This window comes from Anabrus simplex, chromosome 8, assembly GCF_040414725.1.
Source record: "Anabrus simplex isolate iqAnaSimp1 chromosome 8, ASM4041472v1, whole genome shotgun sequence".
NCBI lineage: Eukaryota > Metazoa > Arthropoda > Insecta > Orthoptera > Tettigoniidae > Anabrus > Anabrus simplex.
Window position 1 is genome coordinate 229,465,354 of NC_090272.1, and position 22,469 is coordinate 229,487,822.

Here is a 22,469-nt window from a genome sequence, read left to right on the forward strand (position 1 = left end):
CAGGGCATCAACATTAATTCTGAGAGAACTTGCGACAGAGTATAAAGAAGAATACAGAAAGTGTATGAGATCGAAGCCTGATAACTTCCAGACACTATTAGATGCTATAACACCGCAAATTCAAAGAGACAAAACAGTGATGAGAAATGCAATAACACCGAGATTTAAGCTTGAGGTGACTGAAGTTCTTGGCCAATGATAATAGTCACCAGTACACTGTAAATCACGCTGGCGTAGGCCTAATTTGTATTAGCTTCTTTGCCATAAATACCCCAATTACTGGTCTATTTATATAATTCGTTTGTTCGTTGCTTGTACGGCCCAGGTGTAGAGATTAAGTTTCAAGACCTGACATTGTACTGTAAACAATAATTATTTTTGGATATTCTAAACAAAATACGAAAATGATTCTATTTGTTGTGGACATTACTGTTATTGCTTAAAGTTAATGGCATTGTCAAGTGATACGAGGTAGAAGATCCCTATGTATGTTATTAATATGATTAAAGTATACAGTCCTGCATCATTGTCTAACTTAAACACGTCGTCGAGACACATGGTGAACACGCTGTATAACCCTGAAACTTAAGAAACCTTCATCTAAAGGGTTAATATTCTTCTTTCTTTATTAATCTGCTCACCCTCCAGGGTTGAGTTTTCCCTCGGACTCAGCGAGGGACCCACCTCTACCGCCTGAAGGGCAGTGTCCTGGAGCATGAGACATTGGATCGGGGGATACAACTGGTGAGGATAACCAGTACCTCGCCCAGGCGGTGTCACCTGCTATGCTGAACAGGGGGATGGGAAGATTGGAAGGGATAGACAAGGAAGAGGCCGTGGCCTTAAGTTAGGTACCATCTCGGCATTTGCCTGGAGGAGAAGCGGGAAACCACTTCCAGGATGGCTGAGGTGAGAATCGAACCCACCTCTAATGAGTTGACCTCCCGAGGCTGAGTGGACCCCGTTCCAGCCCTCGTACTACTTTTCAAATTTCGTGGCAGAGTCAGGGATTGAACCCGGGCCTCCGTGGGGTGGCAGCTAATCACACTAACCACATTGCAGAGGCGGACGGCTTTCAGTATTACCTTGCAAATTATACTTTACTAAACCACTTAAGAGAGGGAGTGTAGATGTCGGCGGCACCACCTCCAGGCTTCTTGGATTTACGAATTTTCGTCAGTTCTTGGTTGTAGGTACATCGTATTTAAAAAAAAATTCTGTTTAAGTTCCATAAAACCAAAACCCTCAAGTCCTCTTTCGCCGCCCGTCTCATATTTTAGTTTCTGTAAATAATGCTGTTTATGTTCCATAAACATTCTTTTTTCACTGTCATTTCTACAAATTTACATGTTTCTTCTTCCGTACACGTGATTTTGCCACCAAATAAACGCACAAAAATGCTCAGTTTACTCAGCGGAATACCGTCAGTACACACATGGAATAGGCGAATGACGCGCCAACTGAAAAATCGAGCGTCCTCAGCCTTCTCCGCCAGCTCTTGGAGCTCGGTTCCGGTGGAGGGGGTAGGATAGTGGTGGAGTTACTTTACCACAGCGGAAACCCACTCTACTCTACTGCGTACTAGCTACTCTACTTGCTACTATCCCAGTCGTTTACACAATGATAGTAGCTCTACTATCCACTCTACTCGCCTCGCTACTCTACCCGTGTAAACCAGCCCTAACAGCTATGCTATCTGTCTGTTGGAGCTCATCTTTTACTCTTGTTTCTACCTCTTTATGCAGTTCTGGGAGGATGTCTATGGTATGAGCTTACGAGTAGGCATAATATACTGTATGTAGGTTTTAAGGTGGTGAATCAATTGCTTGATTTCTCCATCTTCTGCAGTGCTAAACTACTGGTTTATCGTACAAGCTATTTTCCTGGTAATTAGCTTTGATCAATTATTCCCAGTTTAGATTTTGAAAAAAAAAAATTATGAACTGAGATGACATGCTTTGCTAGTGTTGTGAGATTTTCTTCTTTCCAAGAAACTCCTGTTACCATATTTACTCGACATTAGACCCCTTTTTCTTCCACTTTTGCAGCCAAATAGTAGGAGGGAGGGGGGGGGGTCCAATATGCGATAACCTCAAATTTTGTGCAGTGAACACGTGGCTTCTAGTCTATAAGGAGCTATAAATTATACATGTAAACATTCTACACTATTCTTTAACAAACTTATGAATGTATTTGAGTTATACTGGCTATTTTCATTGGAAGAAATGTAATGTAAATATAAAGAGACAGTAAATGATGTTCACATATAAAGTAAATATAGTCATTTTTAGTTTCTCATATCCATACCAGTACGGATTTTTGCCTAACTCTAGTACCTACAATGCTGTGGAAGACATTATTATTAAGTTACAGGAGTCCTTAGACTCATGTATGGTAGCATCAGGCCTTTTTATAGATCTTCAGAAAGCATTTGACACAGTTGACCATAACATTTTATTACTGAAGTTGGAAGCAGCAGGGGTTAGAGGTTTAGCACTTAACTGGTTTACAGATTATCTCAGAGACAGGGTACAGTTCGTTAGTTGTATGGGAGCAGAAAGCACGTTACAGACTATAACAACTGGTGTGCCTCAAGGTTCTGTTCTAGCACCAATATTATTTCTTGTATTTGTCAATGATATTGGTAACTTGCCGCTGTTCGGCAAGTTGTCATTATTTGCTGATGACACAAATATTTTCTACACAGGGAATTGTACATATAATCTTGAAGAAAAGATGCAACATGACATATCTTTAATTCAGACCTGGCTTACTACCAACCGACTAAGAATTAATCATAATAAAACTAATTATATCATATTTCACAAACCATTATGTACATTTCCTCTGGACATCAACTTGAGTTTCTATGACCAAGTGGTACCTCGTGTTCAATCAACCAAATTTCTAGGACTTTGCATAGATGAGTCGCTAACTTGGGAGAATCACATCACAATGCTGTGTGATAGAATAACTCCTGCTATTGGTGTACTCAGCCGATTAAAATACAAAGTTTCTCGTGGACTGTTGAAGAGTATTTATCATGCACTAATTGAAAGCCACCTGAATTATATGATTCATATCTGGGCATGTTGCAGTAAAGAACAATTTGAAAAGATCAGTATCTTACAGAAAAGAGCACTGAAAATACTCTTCAACTTACCCACCTTAACACCAACCATACAGGTCTACCAGTATTGTAATGTGCTGTCACTAGATGGTCTTCGTAAAAAAGCTTCAGCTATTATGTTGTATAAATTGAAAAATGGACAAACTCATTCGAACACACTTTGCAACTTGAATTCTGACATACATTCATACAGTACAAGAGGATCTACTAAAATTCACTGTAAATCATTGAAGTCTACTAAGTATGGCACTAATTCTTTATGGCATTTTTCTGTAAAGTTTTTCAATAGCCTTCCTGAGCATATTCGAGAAGCCGCTAACTTACCCATCTTTAAAACCAAGCTTGTTAATTTTCTAAAAGTAAAAATGCCAAGCCTATAGAGTACTGATTTAGTATACTATATCACTGCTGTTCATATTTGGTTTCTATCACTAGGATACCTTAATATTATTTTTATTATTCTTCATTGTACAGTATATTATACTTTTGTCCTAGAAGCTGATGTTCTAAAATCTCATCTTTGTTGCCAAATGTAATTAATATTATAATTATTAATTGTACAGTATATTATATTTTTGTCCTAGAAGCTGATGTTCTCAAATCTCATCTTTGTTGCCAAATGTAATTATTTGTACTGCACCATTATGAGCCTTGGCTCAGGTGCCTCTTTTGAAATAAATAAAATAAATAAATAAAAAGTCATTTGTTTCATCTCATTAATTCCTCTGATTAGGTTGCGTCAGAAAGGGCATACGATCGTAAAATCTCGCTATGAAAATTCGTCTCACTTCATACTCCACCCCGTAGAGAAAAGGGATAAGTATATCGTATTGTCATATTATGCAATATTGATAGAAAATAACTTAATGGCCAACCATTTGTCTCTGTCAGTTGGACAGTAGGCCTACAGCAGAGTAAACCTGAGTAAATCTAATCACTGCGGTCATTTGTATCATTCTCTTTTATTTGAATTATGGTCGTGTGTCGCCATCTTCCCTGCTACTGGCATGTCATCATTCCAAATGACGTCATCTTTACTGCCATCTTGTCAGCCATGCATCAAGAGCATTCGAGGTTCCGTCTTCTTGAAACTTTTAAAAATACTTTTGTTCCTGACTAGAGTCTAAGCAGTGAGAATCTATTCCCAAATGGTTTCTGGAGAGTTTGTGTATGTGTAGCAGAAGCCACTCCTGTTGCAGAAAGCGTGCCAAACCACCAGCTGATAACTAGCGTGTGTTACGAATTGTACTTCCGAATATAATACATGGTAACTGGAAGCGTTCTTTGTATAACTGTGGCTGTTGAAAGCCAAACTCTTATTTTAATTATATTTCATGCTTGTTTTACCACATTAATCACATCAGAATATACCTAAACAGCTGTAAATGAGATAAGAGAGATCACACTGTGTGCGTTAGGTATGCTATCAAGTGCACACATAGTGCGAGGAGTTCCACGACGGGAAGATTAAAATGAAGTTTTGAAAGGAACTTATTAGGTCCACCTTTTTTCAACTTACAACAGTAATTTAATTACAACAGTTATTTAATATAAACAACAAATTGTATTGAAAAAAGGTGAACCTAAATAAGTTCCTTTCAAAACTTTGTTATTCTTGGTTCAATACGGACCCAAGATAAAATTTTTAAGTCTAAAAGAGAAAATTAAAAATGTATAACAGGAAAGTTTACCGCATTTATGGATATCTACAGGAGTGGCGGTAATGTGTTTTATTATCATAATGTTTAATTTCATACGATCGTTGTCTCCATTTTTTTATTAACGCATAGTATGTTTTGTTTGGCGTCTCCGAAAATTAAGTGGGGATGTAAAATTATTATTATTTGTGAGGCACGTGGGCAAGTAAAACAATAGTTGTGATTGGATTGTTCTTATCGTGTTTTAAACCTACTTCTAAGCAGGAAAAGACCTATATGGCCTAAGTTACGAGATATTAACGATTGCTTTGTTAATGATCTCGCATGCGATACTAATAGCAACAACCGTGAATATTTCTTAACTAAAATAAAATAGTTTCCTCATCCCAAGTTGGTGCAGCTCATTTTAGACAGGCCTCCAGTGGAAGAGAGTTGCATGTACCATTTTTATCGCATATAAATTTTCCTGCTATTCGTAAATCTCTGGCAATATGATACCGGAAATCAAACTCTGGCTCCCAAGAATGGCAGGTAATTGTGCTAACCATTACGCTGGCAGACATTCTTAACTACAAAACACAGACACATATACATGAATGATGCGTGCTTTCAATGCATGGGTCGGACACAAAATTATTCACCTATTTGTGCGACGCCAGCAGAGCTGCAGTAGACCTACACTTCAGAGGCGGACATTTCTTAAATACGAAACACAGATGTGTTGCATGACTTTGACGAGTGTTTTCATTGCGTGGGTCTCTTGCCTTCTTTGTCTCTATCTTAGCCTCCGACACTAGTTTGGGTATCCTCCTCTCCTCCGTCCTCATAAGATGTCCATCTCAATTTATTCTTCTCCATCCTATCACTCAGTTTTTCTACACCTATTTCTTTTCTGACTTCAACATTTATTACTCTGTCTCTCCTTGTCTTCCCTACCATGCCTTCTCCGGAACTTCATTTCACTGGCATGAATTTTACTCTCTTCTCTTACTGTCAGTGTCCAAGTGTCTGATGCATAATTTAAAGTAGGGGTATAGTACGAGGTATGTTTGTTGTGTAAGGGCCATTCCTCTTTATGATCCCGTAGTTAGTGTGTATGCTGCAACAAGCGACGAAGAACACTCAGGTCACCACCATCTGTGATCACAGAAGATAGGGAAATTGACACGAAAATCCAGGAGGACAGAAGATTCATGATTACCACTTTCCCAGTGGATTTTCCTCGGGTGTGGTTCAGAACAAAAGACGCGGCATGCTGACAAAGGGAATTTCGCTCCTTCACAATAACACAAGGTCTCACACTGCTGTCCAGACTCGGGAACTGATTGATCTTTTAGGTGGAAAGTTTCGCATCACCCACTCTATAGCCCTGACCTTCCTCTTAACAATTTCCACCGTTTTTAGCATCTGAAACGTCATTTTGGCAGAAAGTGCTTCAGCAATAGTGAAGAAGTGAAAGCAGCCATGAACTCTTGGCTGTCAGAGCACGCGGCAGTCTTTTGAAGAGGGACTTCAAAACTTTTAAGATAGCCTACGACAAGTGCCTAAGTAATCAAGGCATCTACGCAGAAAGATAAACATATGTAAAACTGAAAAATAAATGTGGCTTGAAAATAAAATGTTTGCTTATTTTTATTAAAAAACATACATCTCGTATATTATCTCCTTGCATTTCATAGGAACTTTTCTGTTCCACACCAAATTCCTTACGTTCTGGTAGAACATATTTCCCCACTTGTACTCTCTGCTGATTACCTTATCCAACCTTGCATCTTGCATTATTTCACTTCCCAAATATTTAAAGAATTCAACAACCTTAAGGTTTTGTCCCCTGATATGACTCCCCAAATCACTATGTCTTCCGCAGACAACAAAATTTTCGTATCCCCTTTATATGTTGCCTTTTTTTTCCCGTTAGAATTTCATCTATAACCATTATAAATTTAAGTTTAGACAATACACTTCCCTGTCTTAGTCCAGTTTGGTTTGTAAACCAATGTGTTGTATCCACTGGAGTCTGGATACAACTGGAACAGTTGCTTTCACTAGTTCCCTCGATTGCTTTCCACATCCTTTTCTTTCCAGGGTTTCCCACTCCTTTACTCTATTAACACTATCATATGCTTTCACTGTATCAAGGAATACCATCACCAGATCTTTTCCATATTCCCACTGTTTTTCTATCAGAGATCTCATGGTAATTTTAGGGTCTGTAGTTGACCTGCCGTGTCAAAATCCATACTGCTCCTCTTCTAAATTTCTTTCCACCCTTCATCTCATCCTCATTTCTGTTATTCTCCCCAATATTTTGGCTACTTGTGACAACAGTGTATTGGACCTTTACACAAGTCATCAGGTACTTGCTTTTTCCTCCATACACACCTTAGCAACCTATGTAACCGATGTAGACCAATAGGTCCTGCTGCCTGTATCATTTCCACATAAATTTCGTCCATCCCTGCTGCTTTTTCTGTTTTCATTTGTTTAACAGTCATTTCCACCTCTGCCACTGCAATTACACTGTCTGTTTCTGGATCATCCTCATTTACCACTACACTCGCTTCTGCATCTTTTCTCACATTCAGGAGTTTATTGAAGTAATCGTTCCATCTGTTCTTAATAATAATGTTATTTGCTTTACGTCCCGCTAACTACTTTTACGGTCTTCGGAGACCCATCTATTCTTTACCTCCTCTTTGTTATTACATTTACTCTCTCTTCCTTCATTTGTTTTGTGTAGATTTTTCTCTTATTAGCCTTTTTCCGCTATTTACTTTCTTTTCCAACTCTTGCGTGAATCTTTCCCAACATATTTTTTTCTCTCATTTACCAATTTTTTACACTTAGTTCTAATTTCCTGAGGGTACTTAATCTGACTTCCTTCTTTCTTATCTATTCCATTTTTGCCGTGCTTTCTTCCTTTAACAACCTCCTTCACCTTTCCATTCCACCAAGGTGTCTCCTTTTCCTTTACTGCCAAATTTCTGCCATACATCTTCTCTGCACAGCTTACAAATGTGGGTTTAAATTTGGTCCATTCTTCTTCTGTTAAATTCCATACTTTTATTTTCTTCTGTCTTATTTCTCTTACAATTTTATCTATTTTCAATTCTGCTACTGGTAGTCTGTAGTGCTGTAACATCCGTTAACTATTTACGATTTGTTTTCTCGACCAAAAATAATCACTAACTTTTTTTTTTCCTTTTCACTCCAGCCATATCTAGTGATCTTTCTACTATTCTTCTTTCTAAATAACGTGCCCACAATCATTCCATTTCTCTCACAAAAAATCAATCAACTTATCACCCTTGCTGTTTCTTTTTCCATATACAAATGCTCAATCTTTTCTTCTTTCCCAATTCTGTCATTTCCAACCTGTGCACTGAAGTCTCCCAAGACTATCATTTCCACATCGGCGATTATTTCCTTTAGTATCTCCAGGAATTCCTCTATATTTTCCTCACTGTTTCCAGTTTGGGGTGCATAAACTTGGATGAAGTCTTTCACTCCTCCTCCTGTCCTCGGTCATACTTTGATTATTCTGTCACTATAAAAAATAAATCGACAAGAGGGTCCACCTTTTCAATACAGTACAATATAATAAATATATATATACATAGTAGAACCCCGCATAACCGAAACCAGCCTTAACCGAAATGCTGTGGAAAAATTGTATTTTAATATTTTGTTTTTACCCCCTTTTTTAGCTGTCAATATTAGTAATTCTCCTGCTATAAGTGCTGAGAGCTACTAGACAAACCCTATTTTGACAATCGCATTTCTGAGAATCGAGTTACAGCAGATGATGGATTTATTGCATAGGTGGTAAGATTGATTTTGAATTTTTATTAAAATACAATACCACACACTTTAATTACACTACTGTAATAAAATTACTGTATACGATATTCCGTTCAGTAGTAACAAAATAAATTGTTTCATTATTTCAGATTGATTTGCACTTTGTTGAACAAAGCAATGAATCTACACCAGCTGATGTATTGTTGATTAAATGGTGGCGCGACATAGCTGCACGACAGCGCTGCGCCAAGAAAATTCAGAAGACAATCTCTGATTTTATACAATGAGTAACATTATGTAAACATGTTAATGTTAATATACAGTTTGCACCTTTGCTTAACAGAGTTTATATCATTTTATTTCAACATTTAATTTCCAAAAATATTTACCATGTGTCATCCGAAAAAATGCATCAACCGAAATGGCTCCACCCCCTTTATTTAGGATAAACAGGGTTCTACTGTATTGGATTGAAAAGGTCAATTTATTTCTTATAATTGCACTTCAATACGGAACAAAAATGAAATTTATAGCTTGTAATTATTATGTTACTAACAGTCTGCCTTATCCATATTTTCATCCAGGGTTTTGTTAACAATCACTCCTACTCCATTCTTTGCCTCACCATCTCCACTGTAGTATAGGGTATACCCTCTACTCATCATTTTCACTCCCTTTCCGTTCCACTTGACCTCGCTCAGTCCCATCATTGCACTCCCGTGGTGGGTGGGGGTGGTTGAATAACACCCACGGTACCCCTGCCTGTCGTAAGATGCGACTAAAAGTTGTCCCAAGAGTTATCAACTTGGCAGCGTGGGTTAGCAACCATGGGGCCCTGAGCTGAGTCCTGGCATTACTCCCACTTACTTGTGCCAGGCTCCTCACTTTCATCTATACTATCCGACCTCTCTTGGTCAACTCTTGTTATTTTCCAACCCCAGTGTTATTAGAGCATTTGAGGGCTAGGGAGTCTTTCATTTTTACACCCTTCATGGTCCTTGTCTTCTTTGGTCGATACCTTCATTATTCGAAGTGTCGGATCCCTTCCATTCTTTTCTCTCTGATTAGTGTTATATAGAGGATGGTTGCCTAGTTGTAGTTCCTCTTAAAACAATAATCACCACCACCACCGCCCATCATTGCAACATTCTCTTTTTCCATTAAGTCAGTCAACTCTTCTGACTTTTCTGTCAGGGCCATAACATTTATTATTCCCACCTTCATAATTTTGGTTGCTGGTTGCCGACTTATCACAGCTCCCCCAGCACAAGAACTGTGTGTTTCTCTTTGCAGGGTACGCCTACCCTTTTGGAAGAAACTCTTTTCACTCAGTAGGTTTTTTGTTAGTGGGATGTTCTACTAATGTATTTTTGTAAAGGGAGGGTAATTACAACCACTGGAATTTCTATTTATTTATCATATGGCATTCAGTGCAAGGAGTGTCCAAGGACATACTCCACTCATTTGGGTGACCTGTGTGTGGAGATGTGAGATTATAATGATAATGAGGTAGGGAGAGGGTGAAAGTGAAACCCAATATTAACATGTAACCTACTCCCGTTGAATAACACTGAAGGGTCTGTTCAAGGCTTAATGTCCCTGTCTGATGGACAAATTGCCATCAACAGTGTCGTGCCCTCACTCCACATGAACACTGCGGAGAGGTTTGGAATTGAATCCAGTCTTTTGGTACACAATCTACTGATTAAGAATTGTACTGTATACCTCTCCTACCCTGATGGCCAAACGTCATGATGGTGAATTATTTTTCCACTAACAGGGCTCGAACTAGCTAACCACGGTGTCTGACCATATAGCTTTGATCCCTCAATGATCATAGCCACCAGGTAGGCACCACTGTAATATTTAATCTAATTTTAAAATAAAAATATTTGAAATACGTTATTCACAAGTGGCAGCACCTTTTCAGGAATGCATTAGCACATGGAACACTTCATTTGTTTTAGTTTTTCAGAATGTGAATAGTTTTAGAGCATAGTTCAAATGTCTTCTTTTTTACAGCTAGCTTCGTCCTACAGAACGGGCTGTTGTTCACTTATGACCCCTAGCTAAGTCCACATTTCGTTTAATTACTTCTGCTTGGTGGCTCCTTACTTTTACTTTCCAATCTGACCTCCTTTGGTCAATTTTTGTTCCTTTCCAACCCCAGCTTAGGTTTGCAAAGCCTAGGTTTGTGACCTTTCCTTTTGTTTTGTCAGTAGCTTAAATCTTTGAGGGATTGGATCTCTTCCTCTTTTCCTTCTGGTTAGAGTTAAAAGAGGATAGTTGCCTAATTGTATAGTCGCTCAAAAACAGAAATGATTGCATGGTATTGGTCAAGTTCCTCACAAATATACTTTTCTTAGAAACAATCCTATTGGTATAATGTTTGTTGTGGGTACCCACGGTGTTTGTAATTAAGTTGATAATGCACTATCCAGAACCATCTCCTCCCAAGGAGCAAGAGTCCCTCGAGGGTACTTCTACTCAACACCCGCCACAAGGCACAGTGGCTGAAATGGGCAAAGGAACACCCTGTTGGACGCTCAAAGCATGGGAAAAGATCCCCCGGACAGATGAGTAAAGGTACCAGTTAGTACACACTGATGGGTGGGTAGAAAGGTATCATCAACTACATGAGGCAACAGATCCATCTTGACAGCAGGGTGCAGTGGTGGTGGTATCCTTGTATGCAGACTGTTCCCATGGGATGAAATGGGATGCCAGGTACATCAGACAACATCCCTCCTGCTGGTAGATCATGCTCACCTGTTTGCTCTCCTCCAACACTCTGCTGGCATCCTGTGCCTGTAGCAAGACATTGCTCTGGCCTAGTGCTCCCAAATTCTGGTGACGTGGTTCAGTCAGCATTCCACGGATGTGAAGATGCTTGCCTGACTTCTGAGGAGTTCGGATCTCAGTCCCGTTTAGCACATCTGGGATGCTGTCAAGAGGTATATGCATGCTCTGGACCTTGCTCTGACCAGTCTTTGTGGATTACAGGAGGCTATACAGTGATCGTGGATCACTATAACTCGCCAGTGCTTTCAGTGGCTTGTGGAGTCCATGCCACGCCTCATTGCTGCCGTCATCAGCCAAGGGGGTGGGGGCGCTACGCTTTACTAGCCAGATATCTCTAAATCAGTTTCTCATGACTGTATATATATCATATGTCATCATTTGTAGACTCATGCTTTTCAGCATTCATTCTGCAGGCTTCTGTGAATTAACTAAGCTTCTCCACAATACTGTATTTGTGACTAGCTGTTTGACCTTGTTTAGTTCCCCACCTCTTATCGTCGTACTTCCTCGTAAAACGATATTTTCCACCACCATCGCTGTATTCCAGATTTTTGCATCGCTTTTAAGTGTGGTTTCACATGTTTAATTCTATGTATAAGTCTGTATATTTTATTTTGTAAAACTGGATTTTCTTCAGATTATATAGTCTGACATATGTTGTTATTTGTAGGTACTGGTAATAAGTTTGCATTGTGTTGTGTTTTTTTGCAGGTCCAATGAGTTGGGTTCAGAAGCAGATGTTGACTGGTGTCAGTCCACGTACTCTTTTGAATCAGTTGATGGCAGATGGAACTCACATCCCTCCACAAATGGATGATATTACTTTGTGGAAGATAATTGTGAATATTCTGAGCGAACCTCCTCGCCGTCAAAAGCTTCGCCACATTAACACCTTGGCAGATGTTGTACGACTTCTTCGCTCTTCCAAGCGTGTTATTGTGCTTACTGGTGCAGGAGTATGTATCTGTTAGGCAATATTTTGCTACTTAAAGTATTTGGTGTGAATTACCATAATTTTGTAGTGCTTAGATCAACTAATATTTTCTTTTCTCCATAGATTATGTACAAATTAAAACTTTTTTTCTAAAGAGGCACATTTTGAACTTAAATCCTGAAAGAAAGAAACATTTTGAAATTAGACTCAACCTGTAAGGATGGGTGAAGAAAAGTTGAAAATTGATTGATTCTGATTGAAGGATAGCAATATCTATGTTATTATTCCCAAAGGAGCTTTACTTAGCTGAATCAATCAAATACTCGTGCAGTGATGCAGAAGGTAGAAAAAGTTGTTAGCTTGGCCATCACAGATATATATACAAGCTGATGTGCCCGTGCTTCGCTACGGAATTCTACACTGTATAAATAATTCTGGGTTAGGTAGTGTACACGTTGTGAGTAAGATTGTATTAAATTACATAGCTGTTAACGTTACCCTAGAAATGCGACAGGAAAGTCACCAAATGTATTTTCTTATGTGAAGACTGAGTTAGGGAATTTTCATTGTAATGGTAGGCCCTCTTCCCTACCATCAGTCACAATCAAGTTTGGGAGTTTTCATTATAATTGCAGACACTCTCCACCTGCCTTTTTTTACATTCTCAGAAAGACAGTCATAGTGGTTTTCCCAACTGAAATCAACAGGGGCCATTACAATGACGCCAGTAGGAATGCCGCGATTAAAAGCAATGCTATCATATGAAATACTCAATCAAGTGAAAAACCACACATTTTGTCACTTTTAACAAATAGTAGTACTCTGCCGATCTAACACTCCAAAGTTCCAGAGCTGGAATGACTAGGCCGCAGACAGCCGTGAGCTGTGAGCACTTCTCTGCTATGATTCCATTATGTATGTATGTTTAGTCCTCAGCCCGAAGGCTGGTTGGATCCTCAACAGCTCCACCATCAGCTGTCATAGATGGCCTAGGCATCACTGAAGAGGCGTACTAGGGAAATGAGGAGTGAAGTAGTTTCCCATTGCTTTCCTCACCGAGCCAGAATTTGCTATTACATATCAGTCAGCCAAGCCCACTGAAATGCATGCACCAACCGACCCTATGAGCAATATTTTCACACCATTCATAGCAGGGACTGGCTGCAGAAGGAATGGCATTACTAGCATCACTCATACCTCAGTCACTTTCATTTTGTCAAAGCCAAGGATAAAGCTGAGACAGATCAATGAAAGTAACAAGATTGCTCTAGCCCATACCAGAGAAGACACAGTGCACTGTAAACACTAGGTCCCGCCAGCAGAGGCATGATTCCATTATATATAACATTAAAAGTTTAATTTAACAGTTCTAGCTTTTCAATACAAAATTTTTGTAATGCGGATGTAACATTTTTTTCCTCCTAAGGTCAAGGTCATCAGCCAACATCACAAATTGCACAACTTATCAGATAGTCCATAAACATACATCGTACAATGAAATTTCTTATGAATGCAGCAAATATTTGTTGTGCGATAGCCTACTTACTGAGTAAGAATATAACAGTGTGAAGTTGACTTGCATAGAGCATATTTGTCTGGTGATAACCTAGTAATGGGTACGGAAAAGTCTTGAAATTGCTTGCTAATGAAGACAGAATAAAATTCCTTCGGAAAGTGAACTGGCATCCGCATAAGCATGGAGAGGTAGCATGAATGATGAAACTTGCGCCTTCGAGTTTCACCTTGAGTGGGTATCGTTTCCTCTCTAAGTCTACTAGCGAGCTCTTTCGTAGACTTTCGAAAGCGATGTCAGAGTCGATTGATAATACCCGTCGATTCCTGCTCCGTAAAAAAAACCCAAAAAAACGTGGAAATGAAAGTGAACACGTTTTCGTAATAAATGGATAAATAACGTGTCTGATAGCAGTTGTTAATTCTCTAAAAATAAAGGCTGAAGTAAAAATACTATGATTAAGTAAGATGGGATACACCTCAAGATATGGCAGAGTGCATCATTGATTTCAGAGGTTAGTTTTTATTTTCTTGGGTTTGGTTAAATTTTGGAAAGGCTACTATCATGAAAATTTATGGCGAGAAGGTTACCATTTCTCTACTGGCGCTTGAAATATGTTTTCGTGATACATATGGTCCTTTTATCATTTTCTCGCTATGTGCACTTGTGAGCTCTCTCGTCGACATTTGAAGGTGATGGAGTCGATTAGTAATACCCGTCGACTGCTGTTCCATAAGGAAAATTAGAAGTGAAAGAGGAGAATATGTTTTCATAACAAATACGTAAATAACGTGGTTGATAGAGGTTGTTAACTCGTTAGAAAGAAAGGCTAATTAAACTATCACTTGATTTTAATACTATACACTGAAATTAAGAATGCGATACTCCTCAGGATATGGGAGAGCGCATCACTGATTTTAGATGTCAGTTTATATGTTCTCGCATCTGGTTAAATTTCGGAGGCTATTCCCATGTAAATTTATGGTGAGAATATTATTTCTGTACTGGTGATTAGAATATGTTTTCATGATACATACAGTATGGTTAAGTTAGGTTAGGTGACTCTGTTTGAATAAGAAAACTGAAACATTTGCCACAAAATGCAATCGATCATCCAAGTGTATAGTTTTCTCGTTGTGTACACTTGTGAGATCTCTCATCTACATTCGTAGGCAATGTCGGAGTTGTTTAGTAATACCCGCCAACTGTTGTTCTCTAAAAGGAAATACAGAATGAAAGAGTATAACACTTTTTTTAAATAAATGCTTAAATGACATTGCCGATAACAGTTGTTAACTTGTTAGAAATAAAACAATCGCTTAATTTTAATGTTATATGGAACAGCAGAGGTGAAAGAAGGTGCGGGCTGGAATGGGTCTAAGTACAAGTCCGAAAGATGAATTTAAAATGTAAATAAAGGTTATATTTTCAACAGACAACAAAGTTTAACAATTTTCACAAGGTGAAATAAAAATATCAGGTACAATGTAATTTTACACATTCTGGGCTACGAGCCCCAAAATCTGAGCTCTCAGCTCACAACCACAAATTACCAAAGGGCAGAAAACCCCTAATTACATGGAGCATTTGCTTCCACCTCGTAATGTCAAGCCTCCTAGAGGCACCTTCCAAAATACCAGAAAGAGCTGATCTGCTCTCAATTTTACCAGCCTATCAAAGGCCACAACAAACTTTACTCCTAACTGCCCTCAAGGAACATTAACAGTGAAACAGGGGTATCTTGTACCCAACCTACAGGGCCTTCGCATGAAGAAAAAGAGAAAACAAAAACAAAAAACAACAGGTCAAGTTACTGTCCCAAAGTACAGAGAGGGCTGGAGGCGTGAACTTGCACCCCTAAATACACATTTTAAAACCTAAGTGGCGCTAGGCCGATACACAGGGGCTATATCCCAAGCTAGGGAGGTGACTCGTATGAGAAAACTTTAATACATTAAGAAAGAGAAGAAACAGTTATGAAAACGTAGTCGCCTCAATTTCAAATGAAAGGGAGCTCGAGAGGGTAAAGCACTCTCTATCCCCGAATTAAAGTTCAAAAAACTGGTGTTTACCAGGAAAAGGGTTTACATGTTTAATAGTTTACATATTAAAGGTTTCGAACCCTCCCCGAGAGTTAAACTGCTGAGCTAGCAAGAAATAAAGATGTTAAAAGGCCATTACCTTGTTGGAGATCTGTTTCCCGAAGAAAGAGGCGCTTCCCGCCCCTTGCTACATATCCACACACTAAGCTAGATGTTACTGAAGTGACCCGGAGACAAGAAAATCAGCAGTTCTTATACCCTCGTGGAAAATTCGAGACCTTTCAGGAATGAGTAGACACACCCACTCAATTTTTATTGGTTGACTAAGAATTACACATGGAAATTTGAAGAAGAAAGCCATGATTGGAGGAAAATTAATTACAGAAATTACTGATTGGCTAAATTCAAAACAGGCGGAAAGAAAGGATTAATGTTGCCAACCCACAAACCACAGAACAAAATTTAGTAAAGACAAAACTTATGAATACAACATTTCTCCAAAAAGGTTCATTCCTTTACACCAGAGTGCGTTATCATAGTTTTTGGTAGAGACATCTGTTAGAGAATGTCCACACTTCTTGATCAATGAAAAACAAAAGCAAATCAAAAACACTCGGTGACATCTTCTGATAAACCGTAGAGTTAGTTAAGTTGTTAAAGTTCCGGGTTTCTCCAGTAGAGAAGTTTCAATTAGCGCAAGAGTTGAACTTGCGTCGTGGAGGTGTACCGCCTGGTACATTATATGCTGAAATGAAATAAGATTGTGATACACTTCATGATATGGCAGAATACATCACTGATTTCAGAGGATAGTTTATATTTTCTCACGTGTAGTTAAATTTGTAGCGAGGAGGTTATCATTTCTCTACATGCACTTGAAATGTGTTTTCATGATACAGCTATGGTTATTAAAAGAAATAAGTTTCATAATGATAGATCCGTATTGAACTGTGATTACAATAGAGTAAAGTAATATATTATTTTTAGTCCACCTTTTCAATACAAAATGTAAATAGTTTAAATTACATAGGGACTAGTTTCGACCTAGTAATAGGTCATCATCAGCCTGAAGTAAATTAAAGCCTAAATATCGAAGAAAAAATAAACAATGTAAACACAAGTACAGTCTTTTTAAAAGTACATACCATGTGGGATATTGAGCAGCAATATATTAAAAATAATAACTCTTCCAATTGACGAAGCACTGAGCGGAAGTTATGTTGTTTATTTATGAATAAAGTTCAGTGCGCCGTATAGTATTAAAAGTCTAGTGTGCACTAAAAGATGTTATAAAGAAGAATTATCATTTGAATGCTGGCTTCTTGAGTTTGCTGTTGTATATTCGAAGAAGTTACGTCATTTTTTAAGGTATTCATAGACGTCAAAACACATGGATGTTGGAAAGGCTCTTCAGTTTTTTGGAACTGGGTAATTGTTACGCGTGGAGGCTTAGGGAGTCCAGAGAAGGGATCTCTCTACTTGATATTACATATAAGATCCTGTCTAGAATTATCCTCACGAGAATTCAAGAACAGCTTAACCAAGAACTTTGAGAGTATCAGGGGGGGATTTTGACCTGGAAGAAGTTGTCCTGACCAAATCATTAGTCTTTAAGTGGATTATGAACCATCAAAGAATGAGAAACAAAAAGACTTCAAGAAAGCATATGACAGTATTCATCGTGAGTCATTACTTAAAATCTGTAAAGAATTTGGGTTACACCAGAAACTCATTAATCTTGTTGGTGTTACCCTCAAGAACACTAGAGCAAAAGTTAAATTCTGAGGAGAGTTGTCTGAATCATTTGAAATCCGGACTGGACTTCGACAGGGGGATGGTCTCTCACCAATACTGTTTAACTGTGCATTGGAGAAAGTCATGCGAGGATGGTCTAAGAAATGTCAGCCAAACATCAAGATTGGCAAAAATATCAAACTCAGTTGTCTAGTATTTGCAGATGACCTTGCGATACTTGCAAGTAGTGTGGAAGAGGCTAAACACCAAATTGAAGAATTAGAACGAATAGCAGCAAAAATTGGATTACAAATCTCCTTTGAAAAGACGGAAATGATGCCATTCTTCAAATTGGAAACATCACCTATCACACTGACTAATAACAAACAAATTAAGGTTGTTAATAAATTTAAATTTCTTGGAGAAATTATAACTTGGAACTTAAAAGAGAAAATATCAGTTGAAAATAGAATTACCAAATTAAAACAAGCTCAACACATTACTTGGCCAACCTACAAGAAGAAATCTCTCTTGATAAATGCAAAAGTTAAACACTACAACTCCGTTATCAAGCCTGAAGCAACCTATGCTAGTGAAACCTTATTCAATTTGAATACGAAATCAACTACAGATAAATTACAGAAAATAGATAGACAAATCATTAGAACAATTCTAAAAAAAAAACACCAAGTAGATGGACAGTGGCGATTACTGCCTAATGAAGTTGTGTACCAGGAGACTGAGTCTATAATAGATACAATGCGGAAAAGAAGAGTTGCTTTTTTTTGTCACATATCATGACTACCAGAGACTAGGATAATCAAACATGTATTCAACTACTTTTGGAATAGTAAAACTAAAAATCACTGATTCAAAGAAGTCCAAGAATATTTAAGTGAATTAGGCATGACAATTCAACAAATTGAAAACAGAGAAGAGGATCCTGAGAAATAACGATGTGAGACTTAAACTGAAGACCTATACACGCAAGCAGTACAACATAACTTACGAAGGACGGGCAGCCAGGTCAGAGAGAATGAAACATTTCTGGGAACAAAAGAAGAAACATCAACCAAATTTGTAACCAATATTCATAAGACTTGACTATATATAGATTGATTTCAGTGCTCCAATGTAGGCGTAAAATAAATTTTAAAAAATAAAATAAAATGGAGTTATGGTAGATCTGTGGCTTGTGGTTGCTTGAGTTTAAATACCTGATAAACTCACCAACAGTCCAGTCATGCTTACCAGGAATAACATCAGTTAGGTTATTTATTTGAAGGCATACTATATATCTACAGTATTTGGTAGATACATTTACGTTGTTGTACAGTAAAACCTCGTTAATTCGAAGACGTTGGGATGCAAAAATCTGACTTTGAATTATGTGATTTTGAATTAACCACCAACTCGTAATTCAGAAATGCCAACCCTTGCCGCGTCACAAAATATTTTAATATCCGTTACTGCATGCAGTTAACCTTAATTCACAGTTTAAACCTTTCAAATGCCATGGAAAAAAAAAAGAACTATTTCCAAAATGTATCCAAGGTGCATTTATAGTATTCAAATAATGCACTTGGATAACTCGTTGACAAACATAACGTCACGCATTGAAAGAAAAAAATGCATGATTCAAAGATGAGGAGAAATCTATGCTGGCTTCCCTGTGCAAGTCCTTTATTCATTGGATTACTATCCTGATGCATTTTAGATACCTTGTCCTTGCACAGAAAGTAAACAATGCCCTTAGAACATCGTGGCTTATCCAACTTTCCTATGACCAGTGGAGAAAATCTCTTGCTTCTGTCTCCATTACAACACAGTACAGTGACTATCCTTGTACAATTTCCCACCATGGCACTTCCCTCATAATTCAGAAATGCCAACCCATGTCGTGTCAAAGTATTCTAAGACCCGTTAATGCATGTAGTTTAAAGGAGACCTTTCAAATGCCATGGAAAAAACTATTTCTGAAATGTATCCAACAAGGTGAAATTACATTATTCAAATAATGCACTTGGATAAATCGCTGGCAAACAAAACCTCATGCAATGACAGAAAAAAACACGAGGACAAATTATGCTGTCTCCCCAGTACAAATTTCTTATTTTTTGGATTACTGTACTGTTTCCATTTCTTTAGAGGCTTGTACTTGCACGGAAAGTGCTCGGCGCCCTTAAAACATCTTGGGTTATTGAACTTTCCTATGAAGAGGGGGAAGTCTGTCACTTCCATGTGCATTGCAACACAGTACAATGACCCCCACTCTTGTACGATTTCCCGGCTGGCACTTATCTCCTTTTAAACGATAAGCCGGTTTGGGCTTGGCATAAAAAAATACAGTTTCATCGGCATTGACAATATTGTTTGGTGCTTACGAATTTATTATGTGAGCCACACTTTTTTGCCAACTGTGGGCATCACCATTATTCGCAGATTCAGCTTCTCCGCACACAGCCTGCTACATGATATTGTAGCATTCTTTGAAGCGCTGAATACAAAGAATTGCGATTTCACTCGATCTTAGCAAATATGAAGCACAATGTAGACACACCAAAGCGAGTGAAAGTGCGGAAAGCTACCCCTGCACATTCCGGAAAACACGTTCTGTCATGGCGTGGATAAATTTTGAAGTTAAATTACTTACTCTGTAAAATACTATTTTTTTAAATGTAAAGGCAGTTTTGGATTAAAAGTCTGAATTTCAGTAATGGGAGGGACACTGTTTTTCAAATTAAGAGTTATCCGTATTTTGAATTAAACAATTTGAATAACAAGCAAAACCATACCTAATGTTTCCAGGAATGAGAGCTTCTTCGAATTAGGCGGGATTTTGAATGAACAGATTTTGAATTATCAAGGTTCTACTGTACTTACTTTGTTGTACTTTAATCTTGGACAGTAAATATTTATGTCCTCACTCGTGATGAAACTCCCTCGCCATTATCATCAGACGCCTGATAAGTTTTAAATACTATTTTCAGAAATTCAGTGAACAGAAAAAGTCACTCCAACGCCAGACACAAATTTGGAGCGACAAATTAGCTGAGAATGGTCTGCGCCTCAACACCCAGAAAACTGAATACCTAGAATGTGGCCCCTAAACTAGTGGGGCCATAAGGATCAATAGTCAAGACTTGCAGAAAACCATGATATTTAAATGCCTAGGGTCAGTTGTCACTTCGAACTGTAATGCCACTTTTGATACCCGAGCGCGAGTAAATGCAGCTTGGTTCAAGTGGAGACAAGTCACCGGAGTCCTCTGCAATAAAAGAAATGCCTCACCATCGAAAGGCAAAAATTTACAAGACCGTGGTACGGCCAGCAGCTATTTACAGGGCAGAATGTCGCCCAATGACAAAGCATGAGCAGACTCTTCGTAGAATGGAAATGAGGATGCTTCGATGGACTCTTGGACTGACTCGATGTGACCAGATTAGAAATGAAGATGTTCGACAAAGGTTTGGCGTCGCTTCAATTGTGGAGAAAGGGGGGGAAGCGCGTCTTCGCTGGTACGGTCATGTTATGAGATGGCAGGATGGCTCAGTTTCTAAAACAGCTCTCCAAGTTGATCCGGGAGGAACACAACCACGTGGAAGGCCTTTAAAGCGGTGGAATGACAATTTCAAGGCCAACATGCACGACATTGGTTTAAAACCTGAAGATGTCAGCAATAGGATGAAATGGAGGAGATATAGCAAAGCAGCGCACCCCATACTTTGGGATAAATGCTAGGAAAGAGAGAGAAAGTCACATAGAACTACAAAACACTGCAAAATCAAGCAGTAAACTTGTTGAATTAATATTATGTGTTGCTGAATTAATAACAAGAAATTCTACTTAAAAAAAAAAATGAAATACTGTCATTTGCATCCAAGGAGTAAAGTAAATTGTAGCTTGTATGCTTAAACCCTGTCTGTATCTTTGTGAATTATAGCACAAAAATTATAACATGTCAGTTTCTTTGAATGTATAAATATAAGAAAATAAAACTGACTGTTTATATCTAGCATGGTATGAATCCAACGGGAATATCTTGAAAATTTTGGTTTTCTTGAGTTTATAACTTCTTTAAAAAAAAAAAAAAAAATACTGTGCCCCAATCAGCATTTCACTGAGTAGTGGAGGAGAGCTTTGTAGTCACAATCAAATGTCTCTGCTGCCTTCCCTGCAAAGTGTGTTTGCACTCTCGCTTCATTGTGACGTGTGCTTGCTACGTAAGCTGCCCGCCTTTGCGTCAGGCCAGCCCATAGCCTCAGTGGGTTAGCACTCTGGTTTATACCGTTTATGTTGAATCTCAGTTTGAGTCCTTTGCATCTTGGATAGAAATTTTCATTGTTATGTTGACTGAACTTACAGAACCTTAGAGAATCGTCTTCTTAATTTTGCTGAAAATAATTATATCCTTGTGGCTTTTTAAAATCAAAGCTCTTTCTGTCTTCTGTTTGTCTTTTCCAGGTATGAATTGTGTAATTGTGTTACATAACTATCATTCAGTAACCAGTATGCAATTTAATGCCGTTTACCTTTATAGGTTTCGGTGTCTTGTGGCATACCAGACTTCCGCAGCAGAGATGGTATATATTCCAGACTAGCCATTGATTTTCCTGATTTACCTGATCCTCAAGCCATGTTCGACATTCAGTACTTCAGTCAGGATCCCAGGCCATTTTTTAAGTTTGCCCGAGAAATTTATCCTGGGCAGTTTAAACCATCACCATGTCATCGGTAAGTTGTTAATTAGTGTTTGGTAAAATAACATGAGTTGTAAATATTATCCTCTTTCTTATGTATTCTGTATACTATAGAAATAATTCAGTTTGTGAACATCTGTTTATAATTTCTGTTA

At 38.3% G+C, this 22,469-nt stretch overlaps 2 protein-coding genes across 3 annotated transcripts in view; one reads left to right on the forward strand and one right to left on the reverse strand.

Annotated features, from left to right (window-relative positions):
- RpS24 (ribosomal protein S24) overlaps nt 1-22,469 on the reverse strand; it is a 325,883-nt gene that overhangs the window by 52,850 nt on the left and 250,564 nt on the right. The gene's annotated exons all lie outside the window — the stretch shown is intronic.
- Sirt1 (Sirtuin 1) overlaps nt 1-22,469 on the forward strand; it is a 189,553-nt gene that overhangs the window by 25,592 nt on the left and 141,492 nt on the right. For both annotated transcript variants that reach the window (XM_067152761.2, XM_067152762.2), the window contains exons 4-5: nt 12,103-12,347; nt 22,155-22,348. In XM_067152761.2, the coding sequence (XP_067008862.2) occupies nt 12,103-12,347; nt 22,155-22,348 (439 nt within the window). The remainder of the gene's footprint in view (nt 1-12,102; nt 12,348-22,154; nt 22,349-22,469) is intronic.